Source organism: Gallinula chloropus, assembly GCF_964237585.1.
Source record: "Gallinula chloropus genome assembly, chromosome: Z".
NCBI lineage: Eukaryota > Metazoa > Chordata > Aves > Gruiformes > Rallidae > Gallinula > Gallinula chloropus.
In genome coordinates, this window is record NC_140089.1 from 64,498,642 (window position 1) to 64,520,927 (window position 22,286).

The window sequence follows — 22,286 nt, forward strand, 5'->3', positions numbered from 1 at the left end:
CACTGAAACACATAGCTATTTTGAAAAGTGGATTCAGGTAAGACATGAATAAAAATCCCTGGGAGTGAACAAGTCTCTGACCAAAAAAACCCTGGTTAGATTTAATATCTAGGTTCAGGCAAATGGAGCGGAGGAATAGGGGTGAAGGAAAGACACAGCGACACAAGTTATTGTAATCAGGCAAATGCATCTCTAAATCTTTCTCTTTTGTTGTTGTTTCTCGTGTTTGCTGTACAAAATAAGTTGATGCTTACTACACTGCTATAAACACTGCCTATTACCAGGCGTATTGATTGTATCAGTTTGCATGAATAGCTTATGGTGAAAAGAATGGTCAAATGGTCTGGAGAACAATGGCTGAATGGGCCAAACAGGGAACTCCAGCTGTCACTGGCTTTAACAGTTAAGACATGAAGTTTTCATCTTAAGCAGAAACTGTAAAGTTTTGATTCCAAACAGCATGAGTTCCAAATGGAAATAAGTCCCACCTAACTGGGAAATGAAACTAAACATCTATTTTAGAAACACAGCATCACATAATGGCTTGGGTTGCAAAGAATCTCAAAGATCATGTAGTTCCAACTCCCCCTGCCAAAGGCAGGGACACCCTCTGCTAGACCAGGTTGCCCAAAGCCCCATCCAACCTGGCCTTGAACACTGCCAGGGAGGGGACAGCCTCAGCTTCTCTGGGCAACCTGTGCCAGGGCCTCGCCACCCTCACAGGGAAGAATTTCTTCCTAATACCTGATCTAAATCCATCTTCCTTCAGATTGAAGCCATTACCCTTTGTCCTGTCACACCATCGCTTTGTGAACAGTCCGTCTCCACCTTCCTGTAGGCCTCTATAGGTACTGGAACAATGCTGTCGGGTCTCCCACAGCTGCCTCTTCTTCAGGCTGAACAAGCCCAACTCTCTCAGCCTGTCTCCATAGCAGAGGCACTCCAGCCATCATCTTCATGTCCCTCCGCTGGACTTGCTCCAATAGCTCCATGTGTGTATTGTAGTGGACACCCCCTAACTGGACGCAGTATTCCAGGTAGTGATGCAGTACTCCAGGAGTACTGCTCATCCTCTGTTTAAGATCTCTCAGGACTGAATTCCTTCACTGGGAGAAGTCTTTTTTTCATCCTGATACTTCCCATTTCAAATCCTTATGAACACTTGCCCATCAAACAACTCCTATGTGGGCTCTGAACCTTTCCCTAGCCCTTATCCTAACGGTGGGCTGACCTTAGCCAAAGACCTCAAACCAACTTCCAAGATAGGAAAGTTTTCAGTGCATAATTCTTTGTGATTCACAAACCTGCCCTTGGTAGCCCTTTTGCAGCTCCAGAACAGGACCTTTCAGCTTTGTCTCTCTTCTGATCCTGACAGTGGCCAGGTAGTCCTTAAGCCCAGATTCGGCTTAGCTCCTGAACACCTGACCCTTCAGAGTGCAAGTGTTTTTTAGCCCATTCTTAAGATTTATCCTGGCACATCTACAGTCTCTGGCAGCCAAATCCTACATTATTTACTCAAACATTATCTTTCTGATACACTTCTGAACAGCAGTTCAACTGCTGTCAGTCAGTAAGTTCAGGAAGCAGAACACCCGCACTGTCGCTTCTCTCTCTTGGCCTTAGCCAGACGCAGCTGTCAGCGGAGCACCGCGAGGTGCAGCCTCCGCCGTGCAACCCCTCCTCAGCGCCGAGAGGCTGCCAGATGTTCGTCAGGCAAGCCGCTTGCGAGCCATGACAGCTAGGGACAGAGAAGAGACATGCCGTGCAGCTGAGCTTTCGCTGTCTGTCGGTACCGGGAGGTGAAGCTGCTGCAGCCCCAGCCTGAAGGCCAAGCCGATACCTCCGCAGCCTGACAGCTGCGCAGGAACGGGGCGGCTGCGGGCTCCTGCCCCGCACGATGCCGCCCGACGCCAACCAGGTGCCTCAGCGAGCAGCGCCGCCTCCCCAAACCCCTGCCTCCAAGCCCTGCACCTGCGGCACCTCAGGGCCGCCTTTACGCACGGCACGTCCCATCTCTCCTCTGCGCCCCGCCCCCACGCACGGTGGGCGGGCCGCCGCGCAGCCCTTAAAAAGAGGCCCGGTAAGGGGGCGGAGGGTACCCTCTTTTTGCTTGCTGTCTCCGCTTCCGGGTGAAAGGGTAGCGCTCAGCTGGGGGAGCAGTAGCCGCTTCCGGGTAGTGCCGAAGGGGCAGAGCCGGAGGTAAGGGTCTCCTCGTTTATGTCGTCACGTCTCGTCTGCCTCCGCCCAGGCCCGGCGGGAATCCCCTCTAGCTATGAGACGAGGCGCAGGGAGGGGGAAGGCCGGGGCGGTGTGTCGGCGGCGGAGGGTGAATGCCGGGGCAGTGTGTCGGGGGAGCGGGGGAAGGGGGAAGGCCGGGACTGTGTTTCGGGGATAGAGGGGCCCCGGCCGCCACCCGCTGGGCGCTGGAGCTGGGGAGTCTACCGGGCCTCCGGTCGGTTCGGGCGCGGCCTGTGCGTTTGGGCTTGCCTGTGCGGGAAGTCTGCCGGCATTGAGTTGTGGGCTTCCCCGAGACGTACGCGCTTGTTTGTAGTACGTACCCCTTGGTGGGAGTGTGCTTGAGCTGTAGCCTTGTCTGGCGAGCCGGGCAGTCCTGCCGAGGCAGTCGCTGCTGACGGTCCTGGTACGTGCCGTTACAGCCCCTGTGGGACTGCAGTGTTGTGTTTCGGTTTGGGGAAGGTTTCGGTCTAGGGGAGCTCCTTCCTTGCTTTTCTTTCTGGTGTTTACAGCACTCCTGGTGTTTGTCACTTCGGAGAGCACATGACGTTTGCTGCCCGGTAGGGAACTGTGGCAACTTCTGTCCACAGACTGCCCGCGTATGTGGCATGTGGTGCCACGGCTGCTCAAGGATGAGCGGGGCTGTGTGAGTGCCTGCGCTGGAAGTGGGAAAGTTCAGGTCACCTGTAAATGTAGCTCAGATTAAATGTAAATGTCAGGTGGGGCTTCCTTACCGTGCAATTCCGTGGTGTTGTTACAGCAGAATCGGAAGTAAGCGTCCCCAAAAAAACTTTCACTAATACATAATACCTCCAAATATATAAACCCCCCCCAAAAAGCGGGGGGGTGGGGGCTGGGGTGGGGGTGTGGAGAGCAAGCTGAGAGCACTAATCTTGCCAGCTTTTTCTTGGAGCTAGTACAGCAATGTCCGAGAAGGCAGATGTAGATAGTACCAAGTTTTCAGTAGCGCGGGTGGTCGTCACAGGAAGTAAGGAACAAAGTCAAACATGAGCAAATAAACAAATTTTGTTTATGTGCACGTGTTCTGCACTAATGCTGCCTGTCGTGACAATTGGAGCTGTCCTAGGAGCTTAAAATGTGAGAACAGCCCATAGTGGTAGGTGAAAGAAGACTTTAAGGCTGTGTGAGACCTCACTGCGGTAAAGTTAGGAGTAAATGTTTTCATTTAATTGTATGAGACAATGTCTATTAATGTAACAGCTGATACTTTTTAAAAACTTTTTTACTTTGGTGTCTGAGAGGACCCAGGAGCAATACTTTAATTTCATGCCAGACTTAGACTACTGTGTGCTCATAGATCCATGCTCCAGCACTCAAATCCTATCACCACTTTTTCCACTTGTATTGCCAAAGCATTAGGTTGATAAAAAAGGTTTTATTTAATAATTAGGGTAATATTGCTGTTGCTCTTATGACTTCTAAATGGTCCAGTTAAACGTTGTTTTAAATAACTTTCTCTTTTATTTGAATCCCTGTATTGCAGTGGATTGAGTATTGAGATCTGTCATGTCCAACTACTTTTGTTGTTGACATATCTTCTTTGTTTATAGAGTTCTTTAAGGCTGAAGTAAAAAATAAATTAAGAAACCTGAAAATAATGTCAAGGTTCTGCTGCAGCTAAGAGATATGCATTGTATTGATAACTGTTTTTAAAAAGATGGGTTTTTTTCCAGTGTAGAGTCTGAACTTTTATTGTTTCCAATGTATAAGTTGAGCTTAAGGTAAAATACTGAGAACATGCAAAATGGATGCAATACACAGTTTTAAAAAAGTGATTAAGGTTAAGATTTTCTTACTCATCCTGCCTTTTTGCTCATGTGTAATGCATATAATGCAACAAGATCATTGTAGCAGTCAGGAGTGCCATAACCAAATTTAAATATAGCTGGTAGTAAACCTACACTTTACTATCACGGGATCCATTCAGTAAGTAGAAAAGTAAAATAACACTATATATGATATGATATTATTCAATCATAATTAGGTTATTTTCCAAGCGCTGTTACAATTCAGCTGCTTCTTTTGCATACCATATAATGAAAAATAGTTACTTGCAGTTCATGATCAGCTACATCTCTATGTTCTTATGAAGTAGTCAAGTGTACTTGAGTTGAAAACTCTTGTATTGCATAATTTTTCTAGAATCAAACTCAGAAAGGAAGGGAGCAAATAAAGAAAATCACTTTTAAACATAAATTAAATATAATTGTGAAACTTAAGAGTATATACTTCTATTTAGTGTCCTCTCCTGAAAGGAGAAAAAAGTAGCCCAGAGTCACAATTCTTTTAAACAAGATTTCTGGAAATACATTTTAGGATATTCAAATTTTTAAAACAATAGTTGAAAAGGTAACCATCATTTCTTGTTGCCTAATTTCAAATTTTTAATTTTTTTTTGTTTACGTTCAGGAGGAAGGTTACATGCTCACTTCAAGTAGGAAGGAGGATGTTCCCAAAATCATCTAAATTGGGCCGTTCCCACTCTCTGCCGAAACATCAACAGCAGAGTAATTCCCACGCTAAGCTTCCTTCAAGTAAACCACCTACTCCTTGTTCTCAGGAGCGAAGTGTTGGTATTGAGACTGGTGCTGCTAGTGCAGAGTAAGTACAGTAAGATTTGATAGTGGGGATTGGGTTGAAAAAGAGAATGTTGAAATAAGTATCTCCGTTTCTAGAGGATGTTTTCTGTTGGTTTTAATGTTAAACAGCATTAAACTTTAAAAAAATAAGGTTCTTATGTGTAAAACAGAGCTATATCAAGTCTCTTAGTGACCCACGAGTTTTAATGCTCTCCTCTGTGTTTAATGCATGAAATGCCATTACAGTGATTAGTGTTAATAATCCACAGTTCAGTTTCAAAGATCTTCAGTTCCAAAGACCTGGATTTTTTTTGTGTACTGAGGAAAACGGGAGATAAGGGACAGAGACATTTATTCTTGGGGCAAGGTTTGAAGACATGGTATTTTAAGTTCTCAAATTTAACAGTACTTTTAAATTAATTTGTCTGCAAATCTTGTCTTACATGTGTACTGTGGATAACGACCGTATTCTATTTTTTAATGAAAAATATATTATGTACTGAAATAACTCTAAATTTTGGATAGAAAAGACAGATGTGTTTCTTGTAAGAGAAAAAATTATAGGATGTGCCAAGTTTCATATTTAACCCATAAAAAGCATTTTAGTTATGTGAGTGAGTTATGGAATTGTGGTCTTTCCAGGGCTCATGCAGCTGGGAACGTTGCAACTGTTTCAGCTGCTAGACCACAGCGACAGACTGGTGGAAGTGGAAATGGCAGTCAGGAACCTGGGTCTGATGACCTCTTGTCATTCGGTGGGAGAAAGTAAGTTCCTTGTGTTTGTTCATGATTAATTCTGGTTTTAATGTACCCATGAAGAAGCTTGTCTAATAACAATTGTTGGAAATTGCAAATAACCCCACACACACTTCTCCCCTTCCTTTTTTCCTTTAAAGAGCAGGCAGCTGCATGGATCTCGGCTCTCAGCCAGGGTAAAACCACAACATAGTCCAACCCCCTTCAGTAAGCATGGACATCTTGACTAGACCAGGTGGCTCAGAGGCACCATCAAGCCTGACCTTGAGCATCTCCAGGGATGGGGCCTGCACTGCCTCACAGGGGTAGTGGAGTAGATCACTGAACCTGTTCCAGTGATCTATGACCCTCATAGTGAAGAACTTTTTTTCCTAATATCCAATCTACATCTCCCCTTTTCTAGTTTAAAACCATTGCCTATTGTCCTACTGCTACGTTCTCTCATGAACAATTCTTCCCCAGCTTTCTTATCGGCACCTTTCAGGTATTGGAAGGCTGCTATAAGGTCCCCCCAGAGCTTTCCCTTCTCCAAGATGAACAAGCCCAACTCTCTCAGCCTGGCTTCGTAGGAGAGGTGCTCCATCCCTTTGATCATTTTTGTGGCCCTCTGGACACATTCCAACAGGTCCATGTACTTCTTGTGCTGAGGGCTCCAAAGCTGGACACAGTATTCCAGGTGAGGTCTCTCCGGGGCAGAGTCATACCTCTTGACCTGCTGGCCACACTTCATTGGGTGCAGCCAGGATGCGCTTGGCCTTCTGGGCTGCAAATGCACATCAGTGGGTTGTGTCCTGCTTCCATGAGTACTCCCAAGTCCTCCTCCTCAGGGCTGCTTTCTAGTGTATCATTTCCTAACCTGTAGGGATAACGGGGGCTGTCCCGACCCAGGTGCATGATCCTGCGCTTGGCTTTGAACCTCATGAGGTCCACCTGGGCCCACTTTTCCATCTTGTCCAGGTCCCTTTGGATGGCACCCTGGACCTTTGGCATGTTAACAGCACCACCCAGCTTGGTGTCATCAGCAGTTTTAATTTGAGTGATAAACGATTTAATAAGAACATAGGGACTAGTGTTTGAAAATGAGATATTAGTTTTGTGACGTGTAGCTTTAAACAATCATTAGTTTGCTTTGTCAAAATGAATAGTATTTCTTTCTTGCTCAGATCAGAGTTTACAGTCTGTACAATCTAAGACATGGAAAAAACAGTATATGCTGAAAGCCTGTTGTGATAAATTCAGTAGTAAGGAGGGGAGAAAAATAAATTTCATTTATTCATTGCTGGATACTTGAAACTGATAAAACTTCTCATTGCACTTAGTTGATTTATTTTATATAATACCCTTATATAGTCTGTATGCACTTAAAAAAACCCCCAAAAACCTATGGTGTCACCAAAATAGCACAACCAGCTTTCTAAGTTGTCCTGCTGAACTGGCTGTTTAAGTTTCAGTTGGTTAATACAGGCGCTCTTATACAGCAGTTGGATCAATTCACTTCAAGGGTAGTTTTTGTAGTTGTCTGTGTTTCCCCATTCCAGGTTATCTTCACCTTAATATCCAGAATGAGCATGCCCTTTGTTCTGTAGAATACTTGGTTTTAGTGTATTAGTCACATAATTAAGCATTGGTATTTATACTCTGTAGCGTTTGTCTTTGAATCATATTTTGAAGCTTGTGAACTAGGGGAGTTACTCTCTCTATGTTTAGGAGATCAAGCGAACAAAGTAGTCAACGTGTTATCAAACGGCAGCGGTTTCATTCGAATGATTCAGGAACAACTGTTGATAAGCAAGCAGTGCCTTTGCCAGAAGAACGTAGATACTCCCTCCCGGGGTCAACTAGTTCTCCGCTGCTCTATGCATATTACATGCCAGGCTTATCTGCATATTTTTCTCCATTACGGGACCCTATAGAAACCACTCTTCCTGAGGCCAAAGATAAGGTAAGATCTTTCTGTGTCTGTGCTTTATGTCTTCCTTCTGAGTAGACAAAGCCTGATGGCGCTGTAGAAGACCACAGATATTTCCTCCAGGTTCTTTGACAGTGTTGCAGGGTCTGTATAGCTGAGCTGTCATTAGAAAGGGTATCAGTAAATGTAGCTGCTGCTGGGGTCCTAAATAACCTTCTTTGGTGTGTTAGTGTTTGGGACATTTTTGGGGGTAAGGTTGGTGTTTGTGTTGTCTGGTTTCCATATTAATGTCAGAAAATCCACCTGTAGAAATTGAAGGGATGGTTCTTTTGTCGTGTGATTGGGGGTGAAAAGAATCCTGATGGGGACAAAAACCCACCCCACCCTAGTAATGTCAGAGAAGCCCATTCTGAATACCGTATCGTGGTTATAAAGATGTCCTCTGCTTCTGTTCAGAAGGAGATAAAAGTTACTGTCTTGGCTGTTCTGGAACATCAAATAGGATGTCATCTTAAGGTGGATAGTGGAGTTGTAACTGTCCTTTTTCTTTTCTGTATTTAAAAAAAAAACCCCGGAAGGTGGCTAATCAGTTGTTCATACTTTATTTGCACCAGCATGATAGATCATGTTTTTTGTGTAAATAGGCCAATGTTGATTATAGCATATAGCAGTATTGTGAAACAGCTAACACTGCCTTTCACTAAAGATCTGACAACTGCTTTAATAGCTTGTGTGTAATTAAAAAAGATAGATAACTGAAATCCATTTTAATATTTGTTTTTCTCCCTGTTACAGGTAGGCAAACTGACATTCAAGTCAGCAGACTCTGGTCTTTCATTGCGTATTTCCCTGAAAGGCTGCAGATACTGATGAAGCAAAAATTTTCTGTGTACAGACATTTTAGAACAGATTGAACAAATTTTAATTTAAGAACTCTGCAGAATATTTTTCTAAGGAGTTGGTCAATATGAATTCAAATCTGGTAAAAGTAGACAGTGGGATAGGTTGTATGAAATGATGGGTTATTTTTTTAATGCAGTCTTCTGTACTTCATGTAGTGTGCATCTCTGGCAGAAAATAATGTTCACTTACTGTATCTATTTGAATGTGTGTATCAAGTTATCTCAGCAGGTTTTGGCACTGTTTCAAGCATGTCAGCAACAGAGCTGTGATTTGAACAAAAAAGAGCTGTGCAGAACAGAACTTCAGAGACAAATTCAGCAAATCTTTCCACGTATGTTCTGAATTTATTAGTTAATATCAGTTTGCATGTTCTTCAGGTTTGCGGTTCCTCCTTCCTCTTAGGCTAGGCTAATGTCAGATCAGTTTTTATTCTGTGATTCTTGTATTACAGAGAGCAGACTTTTTTTGGTTGGGTCCACCCTGAATGGATTTGGCACTCGTAGCAGTGATTGTGACTTGTGCCTGGTGGTTAAACAAGAACCAGTAAGTAATCTAAACCCTGTAAAGTTAAAGTCTATTTTTAAATTAATGCGATTTTATAAGACTGGATTCTAAAATGAGAATCGAGTGGTCAAATTTTTTTACTTTACGTATTTTTGCACTTGGAATAGTTATGAACTGTGGTCCCAATAATACTGCAAATACAGATTTAACACTATAAATCCTTTAAGCCAACAAAACATTCAAAAAGTAAGCATTACATTTGTTCCATAAGTGGAAAAAGTATGACAATAGAATTAAATTGCCTAGAATCATGAAGAAACTTGTTTAGAGAATTCAATTGATTTTGGATGCAGGAACATCTTTTAATAAGTACAGCTTTTTAGTTCTTTGGATTCATAGCCACCAGAAGGACAGAAGGAATTTGATATGCAAAATATTCTTGGTGAGAAAATGTTTATAAATTAACAGAAAATTAGGTAGGATTATTAGGTTGACTGAAAAGATAACGGTGTAATTTTGAAAGCACTGAAGTATAATTGGAAAAGGAAAGGACATTTTTGTGTAAGTTGGACTATGTTTTCATTAAGATTTAAGATTTGTGAATGTCTGAGTTTCTTTCCATATGCATTGTGCCTGGCTTTTGCTGCATTGGATGTATATGAAAGCTGTGGTATGTGTTATATGTGTTCATGTCTTACTCTTTTTTAATTTAAAAGTAAAACATGCTTACTTGGCACATCTAAATGAGAGATAGTAACTTTTTTCTTTATCATATTTCAGGTAAATCAGAAGACTGAAGCCAGGCATATACTCAGCGTAGTCCTAAACCTCTTCTGTACTAAACTTTGTAAGTGCTCAGCTGCAGTGAGGTGGTAAGATTATTGGCAATTGTGGAAGAAGTATTGTTGCATAGTTGTAATTATGTAATTGATCTTGTCTAGCTTCTGATAACAGTATTGTTTGAAGAAAAGCCATAGTACTTAGTAATGTTGCTTCTCTTGCTACTGATGGATAGTAGTTAGAAAAATATATGGTTGCCTTGCAAACTAATGGACTTGAATAACAGATAGCATCTGAAATTACATTGAATTCAGGTGGGGTGGGCAGTGGGGAAGCCAAGTTCTTTTTGGGAAACCTCAGTTAGTGAACTTTTACTTAGTCTAGGCTTACCTAGGATGCAGATTTTTCCAGGGCTGTCTGAAAAGCACAGTGATAAAACAGTTGTGTGAAAACTATCAGAAAGGGGTCATCTAAATAAACTATGATTCTTTTCAAGAGGTTGCGTTGTGTGACAAAGCTTTAGAGTGAAACAGTTTTGTTTGCCAGGGGATATGAATATTGTAAAGAATTGATCATGTCGAGGAGAATCCTGAAGGTTTTTGTTTAGGCCATTGCTCATTTTTGATGCACACTTAATTCTCTATCTTGCAAGTGCCTTTGGTCAGCTTCATTCAATCAAAGCATTCGTTGGAAGGTGAGGCAGGACAAAACACTGCTGATATTACTGTTCCTTAGTTGTGGTTTTTAGACTTCTTAAACAGTAGTAGAAGTGATGATCTAGGTCGTTCTCTAACTTCCACTGTCTTCAGTCAGCTGCTGCTTCATCATCATGGATGGAATCTACAAGTACATACATTTAAAGAAAAAGTGTACAGAAATTTTTATTTCTTCCAAGGTGTTACTTCAGCTTGAACCAGAATTCTAGATTTGCAGCTTTTAAAGGGTTAGCAATGCACATATAGGCGTTGTGGACAAGGAAGTTTAAGGTTTGTCTGTACCAAGGTTCTTTAAGAAATGTAATTTCAGGCCAGCAGTATTCATGTTCTATTACCTGTTGTTTTTAACAACCTAACAGGTATGAAACTTCCTCTGGTCACTATCTTTAAGATTTGTGCTGTCCAGTTAATAGGTGTGGTGTTATTCTGTAAGGCAGTCACTCTTTGACAATCCTAGTTAAGTATTTCTTTCTTTCTTCTGTCAGAGAAAAATTGCAGTGTGTTCTCAACACGTGTGTAAGCTGTCATTAAACTCACTCCCTGCTCCATAGAAGAGAATGGACATAAATACTGCTTGGGCCAAACATGAAAGCTAGCAAAGCATGTTCCAAGATGGGGAGGAAAGATGTTGTTTAAAACTAAGTTCTTGGGCTGGTTTAAAGCCGAAAAGAAATAAGGAAAAGTTTTGTGGTGAAGGTTATTTTTAACCTTTTACTGTATAATTCAGGTTCAGAAACTTTGGAGAAGATTTTCCATAGCTGTGCTTCTCCTGACATCTTCCTTTTTTTTTTGCACCCCATGTGTTCCTGTATGTTCCAAATTAATGGCTATAAGAGTGTGCTTGTCTGATTATTTCATCTTAATTCCATGATGGAATGCTTCCTAATTTATCAATTGAAGTGCAGATTAGATCGGTCTCTTTCACAGGGAAATAATCTGCAGAATTTAAAGTGCCATTTCTTTTACACTTTGTATGCTGTTAATTGTGATGGTTAGATTAGTGTTTCGTTTTCAGAGGTTTGGTAAATGAATTAAAAAATTATCTAAGCTCCAGCTTATCTTCATTTTAGGCTTGTAAAAGGTAACAAGTGTGAGCAAGTATTTCGAACATAACAGATTTAGATGCAGTCATTGTCATTCTGCATCTAGAATACTAACTGGAATGAAGATGTGTTCTGTTCTGAATAGTCTAGTCAAATTAGAGAATAACTTCTGATATTCATTGTTTTTGTGGTGCATTTTAGTCTTAAAGGTATGTATTGTGTTTTTTCCTACGGTAGTCATGTAAGGTTAATGGTCTGTTTCAAAGACTAGCGGAGTATGTGTAACTGTGACTCAATTTGTTCAGGAACCTGCACATAGCTGTCTTTCACAATAATTGACTGACATTCCCAGAGCTGTATTCTAAAGCCAGTGTCTCTTAATCTGAAACATGAATTTGGGGTGACAACTGTTACAACATATTGAAGAGGGTTATAATCTAAACAACTGAGAGTAAATGTCAAACTGATTACTTTGTTCAGATTAATCTAAGCAGGATTCATTTGATAAGCAATTTAGCAGTCCTGGGGTAACTGTTCACTATCAGAATATATAGCAAAGAGCTCATACTCTCGTAGTTATGCAGAGACGTGCAGCAGCATTGGTAGTAGGGTATCAGAGTGGAATCTACCTAATGCTTGTCTAGGGGGGAACATGCAACAGCTAAGGTAAGCATGGGAACTTGAACTCTTAAATTTCTTGAAGGACTATGCAGGTGGGTAAGTGAATTCTGTATGTCCATACTGTGTGGATAATCATCTGAAGTGCAGTCCTGTTCATTGTTGTGTGTTTATTGCACATTCTGTTACATTAAAGCTTATTCTGCCTTTGGGAAGTGTCCACTTTTCAGTAGACACTGGATAGTAAGCGTATTTTTTGGTATGTACTTTCAGTCACGTAAACATTTTTTAAAGGAAGTTTTAAGCATGATCAGTGCATAGGGAAGATACAGTTAATATGTTTTGATCAATAAAATACATAATTTCAGCTGAAAGAACTTGACATGATTAAATGCTGTGCAGCTGATCATGTGCCCTTTGCTACAGTATAGTGCTGGACTTCAGTGTCTGGCCGTCCTGTACAGGAGTCTGTTCTTACCACCTTTTTGAACCTTAATCAGAACTGTGCAGTATTGCGGTGATTTCACTGAGCTGTGTGCACAGAACTGCATTCCTTCTGTTAAAATTTCTTGAATATCCTTCCCACGGAACAATCTTCCACTACTGTTTGTCTCTGTTTTCCATGCTCTTTTTCCTGGATTCAATTTTTGGTGCACTTGCTAAATGTTTCTTAGTACCTGAAGAAAATTTAGCAAAAATTTTCTTAGATGAGTTGTGCTAAACTATTTGCCATAAAGTGAATTCATGTTGACTGATTTAGGATCTTATTTTTAAGTTCAGCATCTTACATGAAACTTAAATGCATATTTTTCTCCCTTTCAGCAGGCTACATTGAGAGACCTCAGCTGATTCAAGCTAAAGTGCCAATAGTGAAGTTCAGAGATAAAGTCAGGCAAGTAGTGTGTTCAGCATCATTTTTTAGACTCTGATTTGTTTGTTTACTGTCCACATGAGTGGTTCCTCTGAAGTCATTGTTTGTTTATTTGGATTGTGCTACAGTTGTATTGCAAATTTGTACAGTTAGCATACAGTCAGCTTGCTTCCTTGATGGCTTGAAGCACCTTGTGTTTCAGATGTTCTCTGGTTTCTGTGATGTGAATCAGTAGCAGTACATCATATATTTCGATGGTTAGGTTATGCATAGTTGTTGCAGTTTTGTGAGGCTCTGCTCCTGAGACTGCTTCTTTAAGTAGCAGTTAAAGAGTTTTCTGCCAGCCTAAACTATAAACAACGAGCAATTCAAGGCCAAAGTGGCGGCCTGAGAGATAGTCACAGCACCTCTGAGAATCACATATAGGAGAAAACAACCCAGAAGTAGCTGCATTTTGCCACCGGAGAAGGGAGCAAGATGATGTAATGATCTGTGCAGACATCAAGGCCGGAGAAGGGTGGGGGAGGAGGCGACGCAGGTGCCGGAGAGAAAGATGCCCCTGCAGCCCGTGGATAAACCCATGGAAAAGGCCAAGACCCCACCTGCAGCCCATGCAGGGGCTCCATGCTAGATGGAGCAGGTGGAGGCATACAGGAGATGCTGTGACCCTACATTAGAACAAGCTGCTGCCAGCACTTGCAGCCATGAGGAGAAACAGAGACCCAGAGATGAGTGAGAGAGATTTGCATCGGAACAGGTTTGCTGGGGAAGGCTGGTGACCCCACAGAGGACTGGAACTGACAGACATTGTGATTTATGACTGCCCACCATAGCAGTGACCCATGCTAGGGCAGCTGGTGAGTAGATAAAGCCCTGAGGAAAGGATTCACGTTGGAGAAGTTTGTGGAGGACTCTGTCCTGTGGGTGAGACCCCACGGTGCAGCAGGGGGAGGGTGTGGAATGAATGACCCCCCACCCCCTAGCCGAGAGGGAAACCAACTTGCAAGGGACTGACCGAAGCCCCATCTCCCAGTCCCTGCCACCTGTACTGCGAGCAGGGGGAAGAAGGGAGTGAAATCATGACTAGAGTGAAGTCTGCTAAGAAGGAAGCGGGGGTCGGGGTGGTGGTGGTGGGGTTTAGAGGTGTTTTAAGATCTGGAAAAGGAAAACAGCTCATGAAGTAACCGAGAACCCCATTTTTTCCTAGTCCCTGCCCCCCTGTACTGCGAGCAGGGGGAAGAAGGGAGCAAGATCATGGCTAAAGGGAAGTCTGCTTGGAATGGAGGGGTGGGGGGAAGGTGCTACCAAGAACCCCATTTTCCCCAGTCCCTGCCCCCCCGTACAGTGAACAGGGAAGAAGGGAGCAAAATCCTGACTAAAGTCTGCTGAGAAGGGACTAGTGGGGGGGAAAGTAAGATCTAGTTACGTTTGTTTTTACAATCTGGTCATACTCCCAAATCCGTTTTTTCTTCACTGTACTTTGTAGTTGTAGTGTACTGTAATATAGTTTCTCTCTTCTTCACTTTGTGTTGAGTCTGTTTTGCCCAAGTCTGAGAGTGATTTCTCCCTGTCCTTATTTTGACTCCTGAGCCTCTTTAATATATATTTTCTCCCCTGTCCAACTAAGAAGGGGAGTAATAGACTGACTTTGGTGGGCATCTGGCCTCCAGCCAGGGCTAAACCACCATAGTAGTGTACTCCAGCTGACAAATGGTTCATGACAGAAAATAAACAGTGGGAAGAAAACTGTCCTGAAAAATAATTTTGCTTGCTGTGCAGACATAAGTGTAAAGCTACTAAGGACTAATTCACAGTGCTTATGCTATGCAAGCAACAGTAAACCAAACTTTAGTTTCTTGTCATGTTTTCTTGATTAAAAACATTTTGTTGAGAGTATATTCTACTGTCTTCTAGGAAGTTACTCTGTTTAACAAAGTAGTAGTATGTGTACTATTCACAGTGGTAGGTGCTAATTTTAAGACCTTTTAAAGGGGGAGGTAGATGCAGAGAAGTATAAATGTCGTATGTTACTGTATTCATTGTATCTTCATTAGGAAGACATGAAAATGAAAAGTCAAGAGTAATGTGCTGGGACAGAAATCTATTGATTTTTTTAAATGGGATAAAAGTATCTGATGAAGGAAAAAATTCTGCACAACGCTCAGATTGATTGGGAGTCAGATTATCAGATCTTCCTATATATATGGGTTTAAATTTTGTAAGACCTTGTATCACCATTGTGTAATAACATGGGTTGACTATTCTTCATAAATAGGACTTTGAACAACTCGTATCTAACTACCATATTCTGCCTATATGCTTCTAAAATTTTGCAACTCTGTCTTTTAAAGCAAACAAGCCCACTTCTCTGCCTGTTCTGTAGAAGTGTATCACAATATCCCTTTATCAGGGCATGAACTCTGTTGTGATAAAACTGGATCCGTCATGTTTACAATTTGAACTAATACATATCCATTTAGCTGCTGTTGCATTTATTGCAATAGGATAGTTCTAATATGTACACTAAATAGCACAGGAAGTTTCACATCAACATACAGAAGAATTTTTTCACAGTGAGGGTGACAGCACTGAGACCCCAAGGGGGTTGTGGAGTCTCCTTCCCTGGAGATATTCAAGACCCATCTGAACATGTTCCTGTGTGACCTGTCCTAGGCTTTTTTTTTAAATCCCAAACGTATTTAATACATTACATTGTCTTATGGTCCCAATTCAGATGTATATGCATTATTTATGTAAAACGTAATTACTTTTTTTATCACAGTGGAATTCAAGTCTACTAGAGTAGAAATCACAGCATCAAATCTCTGAAGAGTGTACTTCTCTAGAGTATTATACTTAGTAGAGATAATACTCTAGAGAGTATTATCTTAGTAGACGTTTCTTCATCTTTGTCATTACGTACGTAATATTCTGAAATTGAATGCCATGATGAATTATTTTCCTTTTCTCCTCCCCAACAGCTGTGTGGAGTTTGACTTGAATGTAAACAATATTGTAGGAATAAGAAACACATTCCTTCTGAGAACCTATGCACATGGTAAGTTTTATATACTTTCCTATTTCTATAAAACTTGGAGTTTAAATTAGCGTTTTGGTATTGATAAACTAATAATTCAGTTGAATATATTAGACTACTATTTATAACTACCCAGTGAGTTACTTTAGATAGTTTTAAAGTAAGTCCTTGTTGCTTACCTTAAATATATGGAAAAAACTGATTTCAGCCAGGTATATTTTAATGTAGTGTTATAATATGCAGAAAATAACAAAGATACATATTTAAGGTTCACATATTTGCTGCAAGGGCTGCTTCAGTTTTCTGCAGATAAGATTGTTATACTAATGATTGTCTAGTGGTATAATCTCCAGTTTATTTAATTTCCTTTCAGCCACTGATAGGTATATGTGGCTGCTAGCTAGCTATGTCTGCATGCTGGTACACAGTCTTTCCTTGGCAAATCCAAACTACTACTTCAGGCTTTACATTAACCCCAAAACAAAAGTGGTTTGTGTCTCCGTAGGAGTTTGCATTTTAGGGAACCATGGTAAAACAGACTTCTGAAGGGGAGGTAATAAGAACAGCATAGTAGTAAGCTAAAGTTTTCTTACAAATGACATTGCAATGTCACTTGGCAGATAAACATATAAAGAGAGGACCTCAGGCTAATACTTTTAGACCATTTGAGGTTCTTCCCTTACCTTACCACCTTCAGGTCTTGCATACACGGGTTCATTTTTAGGGTAGGCAGTTACCAGTACAAGTTATCTTGACTAGCTGATTTTTACTAATTTCAGTCAGAGTAGTTTGTGTTCCATATTCACTTTAGGAGAATCTACAATTTGTCCTGGATCAGTTACTTAACTTCAGTTTCTCTGTACAGCCAGGAAGGCTGGGGAAAGATTTCCTTCCAGGCTTGAAAAGGCTAAGGAGGAAATAATCTATCATTCACAGCTACAGGTTGGGGGTCACTTCAAGTAACATGGATATAGTTGTACCTAACTTTTGCCACAGATTTCCCTTATTCCTGTCAGGAAATCACTTTATAAGGCTAGCAAAATTAACTCATGTATCCTGATGAAGTATAAATACTGTTGTTTTCTTGAGGTCAAGCAATGAGTTAGTAGCTGAGAGAGACTTGTGATTGAAAAGATTATCTCCTCGATGTGCCAGACCACCTTAAATAGCTGAACTGTATCAAGCAGTCTGTCTTGTCTGGACCAGAAGATTTCAGGTGACATATGGCCAACAAAAGTAAATGGAGACTTTTACCAAACAGTCTCTCTACATACTTTCAGAAGGCATATCAACCAGGATGGATAGCATTAAGAGTATTAGACAGCTTGCTTAAATTGGTGGGGAACAGACATTACCCCGAGCAAGAAAAAAAGTCAAATTACCTCTCAACATGGAAGATGTTTTGATTTCTGTTCCATTAGAAAAATTATCTCAGGCAAGCAAAAGACACATGATTAAAAAACCAAAACCATAGGTATTTCTGTGGTTGCTCTTGTGACTTTTTCAAAAGCAGCCCTTCTGTATTGGTGCATACATGCTGTGGAAAACAGATGTTTTCCAGAGATGTGGGAAAAATGGCCACAGGAAATACAAGTAGCTTAAGTAGAGCTAGAAACTTAACTCTGTACTGTTACCTAATTTAACTAATTTAATCAGCAATTGATGGTAGGTGTTTTTCCATTAGTGGAAGCTGGACCTTTGAGCAAGTGACACTACTGAATGTTTTCTTGAGGGGGCAGCTTGTTGACTGATGAAAGAATATCAGGAAAAGTGCGCTGCCCATGTTGCAGGCTAACTTTGTTATGTACTAATTCCAAGCACTAGCAGACAGAAAACCCTATTTCAGGATAAGGTTAACTAGAGAAAAAAAATCTTTTCTACTGTGACACACATGAGTTGCATTTGGATTTGGAGGTTATTAGATATTTTTTCCATGAGACAAATATGCAATTTCAGTTAAGCATGTTCATATGATGTTTGCACGGTAATTCTTTTGCATCTCAGTTACTGTACTAATAAACTTTTTTTAGTTCAGCTACTGGTGAATAATGTTGGTAATGAGGTGACTGGTGGTAAGGAGTTTTGTTTTGAAGAGGTCTTTAGATCCAGGGCAAGCATCTGGCAGAAGAGTACTTAAGGGGCATCTGTGCTGAAGCACTATGAAGGGTGTGAGAATCACATTTTATGATTTTCAGAAAAACAGAATATGCCAATTGGTGATAGTGTCAGATGTTTTGTCCTGGATGAAGTGATTACCTGTTGATATAGTCCTGTCCTGATTTGCAGAGTAGAAAACTTTGCATAATGTTGTCAGGTTAGAAAAAGATACTTCAGGACATGCGCTGACCTTTCAGTGCCGTATAAGGCACGTGACAGAGCTGATGATCTGCTTCCACATATCAGCAAGTAATATGTTAAGTGCACTGCAAGGTACCAAGAGGGTGGCTGGTGAGTGACCTCTCCTCATGGTACGTTACTACCTTAGCTAGAGAGCTACACCAGAAATTCAGATGATCATACCTGGAATATGACTGTATTTGTCTTTCCTTACAAGAAGCATACGGCTTGATTTAACAAGTTACTGTATCTAACATTTACATACAAAACTATTCAGGGCAAGGCAAATCTAAAAGTAACATTTGTGTGCAGGAGTTACTGTTTTCACAGATCTGGAGGGAAACTTACTGAGTTCTGTGCTGTCCAACCAGGAGAATTCTTTTCCCTGCCTTCAACATTTGTATAACCTAAATGAAAAAAAAAAAATTACATGTGGTCTGTCCTGACAACAAGTTGGTTCAGGGACAATTAATATGATAAACTGGAGAGAACTTGAAAACTAGAGAGTGAGTAGAAAGTGACACTGCTATGCTGACTGATGTATCCAGTTTTGTCATATCTGCAAGTTACCTGGCATACCCCTTGTGATGTATTTGTGGATCTTACTCCTTAAAAAGGCAGTTTTCAAACGCAAATATCTTTTTCTGATATTTATAAGATGGATAGTAGTTATAGAATAACTAAGTAAATTTGATAAAATGTTTGTGAAAGCTAACATTTTAATATAATAGTATCATGTCAATGAAGTTCAAAAAATGTTGATTTACTGTCTACTTAAATGTGCTTTTCTGAGATTTATTTATTTTATTTGCAGCTGAGAATCGTGTTCGTCCACTAGTAGTTGTCGTTAAGAAGTGGGCTAATTATCATGATATAAATGATGCCAGTCGTGGTACTTTAAGCAGCTATAGCCTTGTATTAATGGTTTTGCACTATTTACAGAGTAAGTATCTTTTGTGTGTTGAAACTGTCTTAAGTTCATAGTTACATAGTTCTACTCTTTAATAAAATTAAACACTAGCAGATTCATCTTCCACACAGAAAAATCTGAAAACAAAGTGGGTTTACTTCATCATTTTGCAACATTTCTCTGTAACAATGGACCTCTTCTCTGAAGATAGTTATCAGCTTTAAGAAGGTGTAAAAAAAAAACCAAACCAGTGTATCTGCAGGACACTGTGTGGCTAGAAAACAAACTCAAGTGCTAGTTATCAAAAATATTCATTTCTAACACAGGGAAAACAAACTCTCTTTAACAGAAATCTACCTTTTAACAAAGGGAAAAACCTAAGATTATGTCAGTGGGTTTTGGTTTTGGTTTTATATTATTTATTTGGAAACTTCCAAGAAAATTCAAAGGCAAAATAAATGTTGTGGGGTCACTTTTCTGTCTTCTCGTGAGCAAAAGACTGAACATGGGGGACATGTATATACAAGAATGCACTACCACGTGGTTAGTTTTTTTTCCCACTGATTCCCCTCTTCTGTAAGGTGACAGATGTCAAAGACCATTAGTATACTGTTTGAAGATATCCCAAGCGTGTTCTTAGCTGTCTCATTCTTAGCCAGTATGAAAAAAGGATTCTCTAACATCTCATCCTTTGTGAGACCTTGTTTGAAGGGTGAATTACATCTCAAGTCCTGTGTGCTGAACTTTATTATCACTCTCCATAGTGAGCGATGTAGACCAATTGTTTAACAAAAAGTAATGCTGAAGACTTGATGTTGAAACTTTAGTATGAGGAGTGCTGTAACAGTGCTGTAGCTGTTCTAAGGCCTGAGTGGCATGTGAGTGCTTTAGACCGGCTTTTTTCTGTTTGTCTGTAGGACCACCTAATCTGGGACATAAAGTTTTTCCCTGTTGTATTGTGCAATAAATGGCATCCACATCTGTGACTTTCCTACTAAAGGTTACAATTGTTTACTACCACTAATGTCTGCATAATTTTTATAACCTGTCAGCTGTTTAGTAGACCAGTTAACAGCATTAGACTGTTTTTAAGTGTTTTATGGGGATTTATCTAGTAATGCCTGGTAAGTGTGATAGACGTTTTATCTTTAGGTTGTTTTTGGAGACTCAGTATCTCATATTTGGCAGCTGAAGAATATGTACTTTTGTAGTGAATGAAAGCTTCCTATACTGTGATAGAATCATATTTTATTAGATGAAGGTGGGGGATGCGGAGAAGTGGAAGCCCTGATTTCTTTTCAGGAATCTGAATGAGTTTCTTATGGCCATGGATTAACATGAATTTTAAAAGTGAAGTCATGGCCAGCTGCTGTAGAATCAGTCATGTCTTTTACAAATAGTATGTTAGTAACAGCTTCCTGTAGCTGAATTAACTTCTTACACTGCTGTACACAAAATATGGTAAGATTTGCTGAGTAACTCTTATTTTACAAAATTAAAGTTAATTTCCTGATGTTTTTTAAGATGGAATTTCAGTCCACCCCTTTGGTGTAGTTGATATTATGTTGTTTCTTGCAAATTACGTGAATCACAGCAACTTTTAACTTTTTATAGCCTTACCTGAGCCCATCCTTCCATCCCTCCAGAAAATGTACCCAGTAAGTGTTTCTTACGAATTTACTACAACATGTGAGTGTGAAACTGTTTATTTAAAATACATGATTTCTTAAATATCTCTGGTAGATTAAGTTAAACTCAGTCTTACAGACTGATCACTGATACACTAAACAAAAGGATGAAACAGGTTATTTGCTACTTCTATAATTTCCTTAATGAAAACAGTTTGTTTATATGATAAGATTTCATGCATGGTTGGAAATGGGTGCTAATGAGGGCTGCAGTCCTATTTCTCTTTATGCTGGCCTGAAGATATCCCTATGTTATCTCTAACTTTCTGGTTGTGTCTTATTATGTGAAGTAGTGTTTTTTCCAATCCAGCTGTGGTGTTTCAGATTTCCATACTTTCCCACAAATGTCAAGTTGCCTCATTTCTGGGTGCAGAGTGAATGAGCGGTTTACTGAGCAGACTTTTGAGATCTTGCAAAATTGGGTCTTAGTCCAAGAAGAACACACCTTTTTGGGACTTTGCTGTTATGTCCACATCATACTCTATTGATTTCCATAAAATTTTGTAAATTGGTATGCTTTGATCTTCTGCAGAGTTAGGTCTGTAATTAGTGAGACGTGATGTAAGGAAGATTACCTACAAATAAGAGCCACCCTTTAAAATATTTGTTTGGGGACAAAAGAGCTAATGCTGAATGGCTCTGCTGTATAACTTAGAGAAATTCCTGAATTCCTTCTTCATTACCTTTTCTCTCAGGTGTTCCTCTTTAAATTTTTCTTCATTCATAGTAGCCATAGTTGGTCCTTCTGTCTATGTATGATTTTTTCTGTTACAAATAATTGTGCTCAGGTGGTATCAGCCATTCTTTCTTTTGCTTATATTTCCCACTGAAATGGGAATATTTGTCACTTTACCCCAGGGAGACAATAGAGTGGTTATTTTGGGTTATTAGAGATAGAGAAGAAAGCTTTGAGCTATAGTACAGTGCAGTTTTATTTCTGTTTTGTAAACCTGCTAAATTTATATGGCCTTTATTTTTACATCTGACTTTTTACTGTACTACATATATCTAATTTCTTCTTTGGTGCTCAGAAACATTTGAAGCTTTTTTTTGTATGCTAAGTTTTATCTGATAGGCTTTTTAATTGCTAAATCTGCTAATTATGTTTTCTTAAAGCCCATATGCTGTAGTATTTTAAGTATTGTTTAGCATGTAACTTAAAGCAATTGTAAGAATTGGTAACTCTTGATTCCTTTGTAGTAATAATGCAAATATCTGTAGGTGTAGTCTGGAACTGTGAAAAGGCCTCCAGATCTCAGGCTTAAATGATTAAAGCAAAAGTATACATAAATTGATAATGAATTTGTAGTAACTGCAAGGTTTTATCTTGTGTCACGCTGAAGAGGGTACATCACTTGCAGGTTCCTGTGTTTCTAGAG

General features: G+C 40.1%; 1 protein-coding gene across 1 annotated transcript in view; it reads left to right on the forward strand.

Moving 5' to 3' along the window:
- Positions 1-2,217: 2,217 nt before the first annotated feature.
- The window catches only part of TENT2 (terminal nucleotidyltransferase 2), a gene marked incomplete at its 5' end in the record, with an annotated part of 35,780 nt that continues 15,711 nt past the window's right edge, over positions 2,218-22,286 (forward strand). Inside the window, 11 exons of the mRNA XM_084278500.1 lie at positions 2,218-2,564; positions 4,666-4,857; positions 5,478-5,600; positions 7,299-7,533; positions 8,620-8,734; positions 8,855-8,946; positions 9,688-9,754; positions 12,887-12,956; positions 15,917-15,993; positions 19,124-19,252; positions 20,834-20,877. Coding sequence (XP_084134626.1) covers positions 2,218-2,564; positions 4,666-4,857; positions 5,478-5,600; positions 7,299-7,533; positions 8,620-8,734; positions 8,855-8,946; positions 9,688-9,754; positions 12,887-12,956; positions 15,917-15,993; positions 19,124-19,252; positions 20,834-20,877 — 1,491 coding nt within the window. The remainder of the gene's footprint in view (positions 2,565-4,665; positions 4,858-5,477; positions 5,601-7,298; positions 7,534-8,619; positions 8,735-8,854; positions 8,947-9,687; positions 9,755-12,886; positions 12,957-15,916; positions 15,994-19,123; positions 19,253-20,833; positions 20,878-22,286) is intronic.